The following is a 9,047-nucleotide window of genomic DNA, read 5'->3' as shown; positions in this document are numbered from 1 at the left end:
ATGGGAAAACCGGGACAAAAACACAGGGAAGGCCAAACAGGAAAAAATACCCCAACAAAAACCCCAAACCATAACAACATGCTTAGGGAATGCAATCAGTCTCTACTAGAACACAGTTAAAAATGGAAGTGTGATTCGTTTTTTGTCATAAGGTTATCATTTATGTTGAAAATCCACTATGTGATCATTCTTATCTTGGAAAATGTGGTCATATCCAGAATAGTTTGCTAAATCGAGTCAGGAATACATGTTTATCACAGATAATAAAGGAAAGACCATTGTTTATTAGGTAGAAAAAATGTAACTTTTACAATTTTTCTTCTTGTAAAAATTTAAAATGGGTCAATTTGACCCGAATACCATATAAGTGTTAAACATGTAATTGTTCCAGTGTTGGAAAATGTCATTGTGTCTTGACCTGCAATTTTATCAGGTCAACTCTTGTCTCTCCAACCAACTCTCCACCATTTGTTTACTTAACTTACATCCACACAGTGTTTCAAAATCATCACACTGAATTTAAAATTGCTTTTAAATCAAGTGAATGTGATGATGCATTTCTTACTATTCATTTTCAAGTACTTTTTATCACTATGTCATACAAAGAAGTTTGCCCTGCCAGCAAGACACCACACATTTATATAAACCAGACTCACAATGTGGTGCGCACATTTTCAAATTATACCACCATCTGACCAGTAAATGAGTGAAACTAGAATGAGAAGATGAAATAATGAATAGTTAAATGCAATTAATGACATTGTGTAATAACTAGAATGGATGAACTCAATGTTGCTGCTTTTTAAAACCATTTCATCTCTGGTTTTACCAAATCACTAACTTCACAAATATACTCACTAGTTTTCTAAAGTAACATTATGGCTTACCCCTTTATGTCAGTTCAACATATTAAATAAATGTGTCTTAAAGCTTATTGGCGACATTGGTGACATCACTGAGCCATGAAGGCTACCACATGGTCTGGTCTGGACAAAAACAGTAGACAAAAAAAAAGATTTGATCATCTTAATGTCTTCACAAGGTTAATAATATAAGGCCAAGCTACCTACAAATACAAGTTGCATTGTCATTCGGTTAAAAAAAAGAATGTTGTAATGTCAGGAGAGTGTGCCAATTCACACTCTCCTGACATTACAGCCCTATACACTGAAACCTGTCAATATTTACTTCAGGTCCCTGGCATTCTTATTCTCTATGTAAGGAATAATGTAAAGCGAGCTGATCATTATTTTGAATTAGAACCCCGACAGGGTGATGTATTAGCCTGAAGAGCTGATGGGTACTGCTTCTCTGGCAGAAGCCAGGTGGCCCTTAATCATGGACCTAATTAATGCTATGTCCACACTTTTTCCATTAGCGTTGTTAGCCATCCCAGATTTATCCACCCTCTCTGTAAATTTGATCTCCTGAACAGCATAATTATGCATCTGTATGAGCACAATTATTTAAAGGTGCCCTGCCACGCAAAACCGTTTTTACTTGTATTTTTTATTTTTTATTTGTTCGATCCATATGTGTATGTTGTGAATGTGAAGATGATCTGCTATCTCTTCTGTCAGCTTTAGCCACTGAATAGAATTAAGTGGAGAAATCAGGAAAATTACAAAAGCTGGACAGTCATGTTGCCTGAGCTCATTACTCTTCATGCGTTTGCTCGATCCGTTATACTTAGAAATGATCTGTTTAACAAAAGTAACAGACCGTAGAATGTCTTGACCAAAATCAAGTATTCAACAATGTCGTGTAATAAACACATTTAAAGATTGTTCATATTGGAGGAGCACAGCTCATATTCACCAACGTGAAAAGGGTTCGTGAGAATTAGATGATTTACACAGAAGTATTTAATGAAATCTTGGCCGTGGAGAATTTAGGATTAAACAGGAAAGTATTTAAAGCCTATGTGTTAAAGTTATTGCCTGTAAGATTTTCATATGTCACTGTAAACCCTTGATGTAAATTTACAGATAACATCTAACAGTGTCTTACTGTTTCAGTGTTATATAGGATCATATTGTAAATGGCAATGCATCCTGGGCAAAAATAATTATTTTACAGCACTGTGAATGTTACAGATTACACATATTTACTGTTAATGTCAATGCATCTGGGGGAAATAAAGACACTGCAGCCAGTAAATTACTGTAAATTAAAATAATTCAGTAAGAAACTGTATGTGTATCTACAGGAAAATACCGTAACATTTAAAAACAGTACGCTTACTGAAAATAAACTGTGGTTTATTGGCAAAGCGGCTGCAAGTGTTGTGTTGTAGCGGAATAAGGACTCAAAAGCAGAGATGAGGAAGGCAGGTGGGAGCAGTTGACCGAGGATTTATTCTCAGACAGTCCAAGGAAAAACACAGGGAGTAAAAGGAACAAGGCAAAATCCAAGAAATACAAAAAAATCTAAAAGTCAAAAACACAAGACAAAGAACAGGGAAAAGGAGGAAGAAAAGAAAACTGTCAGGAACACTCACATTAAACACATGAAGCGACAAAACGATCCGACAAGAGACAATGGGAGCATAGACACTAAGTACACTGGGTAATGAGACAGTGAAAGGCAGGTGACAGGAGGGCTGGGAAACAGGTAGAAAGCATCAGGTAATCACAGGGGCAGGAAAACAAAGGAAGTAAAACTAAAAGCAAGCCTAGACAGAGACCGGACTTCAAAAATAAAACAGGAAACAGAATACACAGACACTAAATGGGAGAAAACAAAAAGAACAAGACAAGACCAAAAATACCATATAATAAACCCAAGAAATAACAGAACCAGGCTAAGAACTAAACACAGGAAAACAGAACTACCATAATAAAATAAGACAAAAACACACCAAACCATAACAGCAAGTATATTACTGTAAATTTACGGTACCATTTTTTATACTGTCACTAGAAAGTACCTATTTATCAAAAACTTAGTTAAAACAATTGATGTTGGTGAGTGCGCATCATACCCACTAATGAAAGTGCTTGTATTTGCTGCTTTGTTAACTAAAATAATCTAAGTGTCTGGGGTGACTTTTCTTCCCTAAATTTGAATAAATGGAGCACAAAGTTAGTGATGCTTTTTACATCAATCAGCACAGGTTTCCCCCATCTGCCTGGGTGGAGCGTGTCACTGCCGATGCTTTCCATTTTATTCAGAAATTGGAGAATTGAGAACTTTGAGAAAATCTCAGAGTTGAACCGAGCAGACACATCAGTTTTCATCAGACACACCCTGGGACGGGTTAATTAAGTCTACTGCTAACTCACAACACTAATATAATAAATTGGACTGGATTGACAATACATCAGCACTCAAAAACAAAAAAATGGACAAAAAAAGCCAGAGCAGACTATCTGTTGATGAGACGCCAGTCTTTTGTGGTGCATGGGGGCACTCCTGACGACATTCTGTGACTCTATGGTGGCATCAGCCATTCTCTATGGAGTGGTCTGCTGGAACAGTGGGAATACAGTGGCAGACAGGAAAAGACTGGACAGGCTGATTAAGTAGAACAGCTCTGTTCTTGGTTGCCCCCTTGACGCCGTGGAGGTGGTGGGAGACAGGAGGATAGTGGCTAAATTATCCTACACGATGAATGACTCCTCCCACCCCATGCAACTCCGTCAGCACTTAACAGCTCCTTCAGTGACAAGCAGCTGCAACTGCGCAGCATCACGAAGAGATTTTAGACCAGTCTCTCATCTGCCTTTTCTTTCAAAAGCTTTGGAAAAAGTGGTTTTCATACCGTTACAAGCTTTTAGCAACAAAACTCTGTGTTTGAAAAATGTTAATCTAGTTTCAGATAATGTCACAGCACTGAGTCTGCACTGTTGAGAGTACATAATGATATTGCCTTGTCTGTATATTCCAGGCACCCTGCTGTTTTAGTGCTTTTGGGCCTCACAGCGGCGTTTGATACAGTGGACCATGCAGTCCTCCTCTCTTGCCTTGTTATAGGCATCCGAGGCTTGGCACTTCAATGGTTTAGCGCCTATTTTTAGCTCCTATTTAGCAAATAGGAGCTTCTCTGTAATTATTGGTGACTTCTCCTCATCAGCTGCTCCTCTCTGTTGTGGGGTACCCCAGGGTTAACTTCTTGGCCCCATCCTGTTTTCCTTATACAGTAAAAGTTGCCTTTAGGTGCTATTGTCGGAAAGCAAAACTGTCATTATATTGTTAAGCAGATGATTTGCAAATTTATTTGCCTTAGAAACCAAACGATAATAATATATTAAGTTGTGGCTTTCACAAAACTTCTTAATGTAAATGAAGCTAAAACTTCGCCAGCTGTCAGAAATTTAGGGGTTACTTTCGATTGTAACTTTAAATTTAGAAGATGTGTGGCCGTGATCCCCCACGGAGGAAAACATTTGAACAACAATTTCAAATTGTGCAAATAACATCCATTTCAAGTCATTTGAAAAGGAAGGAGTGGTAGCATGTGCGCTCCCAAATTGACATGGAGTTTTGGACAATGTTCAGCTACGGCAGCTTTACCTGTATGCTAAAATATACAATGACAGAGGAAGCTTAGTGACAAGTCCATGGCAACCAGTTAATGTGTTGAATGTGTTATTACCCAGTGTGCTTTGTTGAATGGTCACACTGTTTTTATTGTTTTATTTCATGTGACTGCTAGTTTACTAGAGCAGTAACTTAGTATTTGAAGTAATGCAGTAATGCTGGAAGTGTATATTAGTTTACATGCTTTCCAATGTTAGTGAGTACGTCTACTAAAATGGCCACCATAATAGTGGACTGTGATGCGTAAGATTAGAAAGCACACGTTAAGTCACATAAGTCGTGACTTTGCAAAAACGGGTTATGTGTACCTCTTTGCCACACACAAACCATTTCAGAATGCATCAACAAATTATTGGGGAAGGTCATGCCTTTGTCCCCATTCATTTTGGAGCATCATAGAAAAATGTACTGCTGCCAAAGAGAGGGTCAAATCTATTTTGACTAAATATCCCATAGCCCCTCTGGAAGCCCCTTAAATAAAAAAGGAATAAAGGAACAGTCCCTTAACTAGGCTAATCAACCCCCAGCTCTAGCTTCACACTTAAAAAAGTAGTTGGTAGTTTGGCTTCTTCAAGTACTTGCCGGGAGTTAGATGAGAGGATAAATAAACTCTCTCATGTCTGTACAGTGTTTATGAAGCTACACCCAGCATAAGTTTAACTCTGTAGCTTAGCACGACTAAAAACGTGGAAATAAGTAGCCTGACTTTCTAAAGGCAAAATTGCCTACCAATAGCTCTAAAGTTCACTGATTAACATGTTTGTTTATTCCCTACAAAAACCAAGTAAAAAAATGTAAAATACTGCATGTCATTTTTACACTTCATTTTAATCTGAATTTACGCAATCTTCATAACACACAGAGTAGCATGAGGCTGTTACTACTTAGTTAACAGTCTGACTTCAGGGTTCTGTTTTGAATAAATTAATAAACTTCACTGTAACTAAATTAATTTAAACCACAACCACTATAATCTCTTCCAATATTTGCTATTATATATAACAATTATTTAAACAATACTCAAAAATGTTTAATTTAATTAACAAATAGGCACCCACACAATTACTATTTTCTTGTCATATGATTTTTTTTGATGACAGTAAGAACATAATCCGCACTTTTGTAGACCCTGGACAGTCAAAACTTGCCAAAGAAAGGGGCCGGCCCTTTTTGAACTGTTATATTCTCCTGGAGCCACATTCAGACGTCATATTGTAGAGTTTTGTGACTTCTTGCCAACAGCGATTTTAAGAAATAATGTTTAGAATTTAAGAAATTGTGGAAAACAGTGTGTTGGATAGATTCGGGGTTGTTAGAAGGTGACTAATTTGACATTGATGAGTATCTTTTTTATTTTCTAGTGTGTGGTAATGAATTAAATAAATGAACAACTACTCAGTATACAATTTGCGAAGAAGACATGCTTCATCCGGTCTGCAATTTATTGAAATTTACAGTTAAAACAAAGTATTTTAAAATACTTGTATGAAACAAAAAGCATAATATGTGAAGACCATGAGATTAAACGCACTGAGGAGCGCAGCGACAGGCCAGGTGGGCTTCTGCTGTTTCGCTCAGGTCAATGCTCTTCTCATAGATGCTGCTCAGACCCTCAGAGACACTCAGGTTAGAATCTACAAAAATGGAGAAAATAAAGCATTTAGTTGCAGTATAACATGAGATCTAGTATTATTCATGTTCATTATTCCGCTGTGATTTTTTGCAGACTCACCAGCAGGCAGGCAGTGGTAGCCAACAGTGGCGGTCGTTGTCCTCACAGGCATGCAGCCGGCCAGGCAGCGCAGCACGGGCTCAACGGAGTAGCATTTGGACTCTTGGCCATGGAGGATCACCTTCTTCTCCAGCTTCACAGATTCAAGATTCATGAAACACTCTGGAAGAAGGTGAAAAATGAAGGTAAGCAACGTAAATATACATCATAAAGCAGTCTTTAGTTGTTTCTTTAAATGCTTCATTTTACCATTCAGAGTATAAATGTTATTTTAATAGAGAAGGGTGAAGCAGGCACTGTAAGTATTACCAGAGGCATCCCGGCAGCTCTTTCCAGACATAACCCAGGAATGAGCGTAGCTGACAGCGTTCTTGGTCACGCGTTCGTTGGGTGTGCGGTACTCCTGTCTGCTTTCGCCATCAGCCTTTCCACAGAGTCCACAGGTCTGTCCTCTCATCCAGTCCACAACTTTGACCTGGGAAAAAACAGTTCAGCGTTAGCTCCATTACCAGTATGGAGATTAATAAATACATTTAAGTAGTCAGATTTTTTGTATCACCTTCAGCTCATTCCAATCAAGGTAGACCTCCTGAAGACCATGGCTGGGAGCAAGGAGCGCAATGCCCTCACCTCTCTTTGTGATCTGAATTTTGCCTAAAATGATTGCAAATATACATCAATATGGGATTTTTTTACTTTCATCACATGGAATAATTGTTGCATGATAGTTGAATTTAACTTAAAAGAAAAAAAACCTGTGGGATGCTGATATGGCAGGTTGTTGATAGGTATTTCTACTCCGTTAACCTTCACCATGATAACATGGCCCTTCGGCTGCAGGTCCACATCACTGTTACAAAAAATTGAAATTCATGTATGACAGTTTTTTTCCTGAATTGTTGTCTTTTTGGGGGACAATTGCTAAGATATAAATACTTGCTGTTCATACATGTTTCCGATCTTCACATTGATCTGGTTCTGTTCCTGTGTTTGATCCCTTTTCACCAGAACAATGAATTTAAGTTCCGGGGTACAATCCTGAGCCAACACCTGGGCGCAAGAGTGGGGCATCTCGTTCTTGTATTTCCTGTTGTTGAAGGTGACCACTGTGTCTTTGACCATGGAACACTCAGCTGGAGTGGAAAGAAAAAGATAATTCAGTAAGTTAGCTATTTAATGATCTAGCTGACAGTTCTGTAAAAGATGTTTATTTAAATGTTTTTACCTGCATTAGCCTTGGTGAGCATGTAGGAGATCTTTTCAGCCCAGTTGCTTTGGGAGGATTCGAGCTCAGCAGCAGTGTAACCGATTGGCAGAGCAATAGGGAGAGCTACACCACGCATGTATAATGTCTTCTGTAATATAAAAATATTAGAAACGGTTGTGAAGTGTTTAGAAAATGTGTGACAAAATATGATGCACACATTTTCTGTGTGCAAATAATAAAAATAAATAAAACTGCACCTTTGGTGTCTTAAGCCAAATATTCAGCCTTGTCTCAGAAGCAGCAGCCACAGACAGTAGGATCTGATTACGGCCATTTTTGGCCTTTGCCATGCTTGCTCCATAATCCCTAGCAACGCGGGAAATGTACTGAGAGATCCTAGGTACACATAGAAGTAAAGATTATTAAAGGAAAATTATAATAATAATACATTATTGTAAAAAAACAAAAACGAATACACACATGGTAAAAACTAAATCATTCCAAATGATAGTAATGAATTCCCAAACACGTCTTCATACAGGATGCCTGATTAAAGTTATACTTATACTTAATAACATTTTTGAAATCTGCTTAGTTTGTGAAATTACTTTGTTGCATAGCGCGTCATGCTCTTTGGAAGTTTTTCCCAGGCAACCTTAACGCGGACTGCAGGGTCTTTATCCACAAGACCAGTCTCAGCTGTGATCTCAGTCTGGTATTGTTTGCACTCAATTCCCCAGGCAATCTTGGCCTAAGAGAGATTTAAATTAGAGTTTAAATCTTTAGCATGACCCAGATGTCTAAAAACTGTTGCTAATTCACCAAACCAACGTTTTTACCATCAGCTTGTGGTAGCTCAGCATCACACCATCAGCACAGATTCTCCAGTGGTCATTCTCAGCCAGGTTGGCAAAAATGACCTGAAGTCTGGCAGTAGCTCTGTCAAAGTAAGCTGCAACCTGGTATCCCTGAACCTTGTGGTCCGCTCTCACGGCACGGATGAGAATAGTCACAACAGGAGTGACAGCGTTAGAGAGGTACTTGGCCTTAAAGTGAAAACCAGAGATGGATATTAATGAAAGTTTAGATTTTTCTCTTTGAATAGAATAGACTGTAAATGGGTTGGTCTGATGGCTTACATTATTGTAGAGGGTCTCGAAGCTGTAGGCACTGCTCTTGCTGTTGGCTCTGGCTGTTGAGAGCGCATGCTGCAAACAAAGAACCATACATTAGCCGGCTCCAACATAATGTACATGATGTGGCATTCATCTGATAATTACCTGGTGAATGTGGTTCTTGATAAACTTCATTTCATACTGTTGTTGCTGCAATGGAAACATTTGTAAGTCAGTTATTTTACATATGTTTTTGATTGTACTGTTTTTTTTACATGCTCTGAGGCAAAGCTGTCCCACCTTGGACAGTGATCTGGACCTGGAGGAGCTTGAGCTTGAGCTAGAGCTAGAGCTAGAGCTAGAGCTAGAGCTGGAGCTGGAGCTGGATCTGGAGGAGCGGCTGCTGGACATGAGAGAAGACTTGCTGTTTGAAGCACTGCTTGAGTGTGAG

At 38.6% G+C, this 9,047-nt stretch overlaps 1 protein-coding gene across 2 annotated transcripts in view; it reads right to left on the bottom strand.

Moving 5' to 3' along the window:
- Nucleotides 1-5,954: 5,954 nt before the first annotated feature.
- The window catches only part of LOC117950622 (vitellogenin-2-like), a 40,161-nt gene continuing 37,068 nt past the window's right edge, over nucleotides 5,955-9,047 (bottom strand). For both annotated transcript variants that reach the window (XM_034881871.1, XM_034881869.1), the window contains 12 exons: nucleotides 8,762-8,806; nucleotides 8,621-8,689; nucleotides 8,321-8,527; nucleotides 8,090-8,232; nucleotides 7,739-7,877; nucleotides 7,500-7,629; nucleotides 7,224-7,407; nucleotides 7,030-7,124; nucleotides 6,834-6,928; nucleotides 6,584-6,749; nucleotides 6,275-6,436; nucleotides 5,955-6,176 (listed from right to left, as the gene is read on the bottom strand). In XM_034881871.1, the coding sequence (XP_034737762.1) occupies nucleotides 6,064-6,176; nucleotides 6,275-6,436; nucleotides 6,584-6,749; nucleotides 6,834-6,928; nucleotides 7,030-7,124; nucleotides 7,224-7,407; nucleotides 7,500-7,629; nucleotides 7,739-7,877; nucleotides 8,090-8,232; nucleotides 8,321-8,527; nucleotides 8,621-8,689; nucleotides 8,762-8,806 (1,548 nt within the window). In that variant the 3' untranslated portion in view covers nucleotides 5,955-6,063. The remainder of the gene's footprint in view (nucleotides 6,177-6,274; nucleotides 6,437-6,583; nucleotides 6,750-6,833; nucleotides 6,929-7,029; nucleotides 7,125-7,223; nucleotides 7,408-7,499; nucleotides 7,630-7,738; nucleotides 7,878-8,089; nucleotides 8,233-8,320; nucleotides 8,528-8,620; nucleotides 8,690-8,761; nucleotides 8,807-9,047) is intronic.

Source organism: Etheostoma cragini, chromosome 9, assembly GCF_013103735.1.
Source record: "Etheostoma cragini isolate CJK2018 chromosome 9, CSU_Ecrag_1.0, whole genome shotgun sequence".
NCBI lineage: Eukaryota > Metazoa > Chordata > Actinopteri > Perciformes > Percidae > Etheostoma > Etheostoma cragini.
Note: the sequence above shows the minus strand (reverse complement) of the source record. Positions and strands in the feature narration are given on the sequence as shown.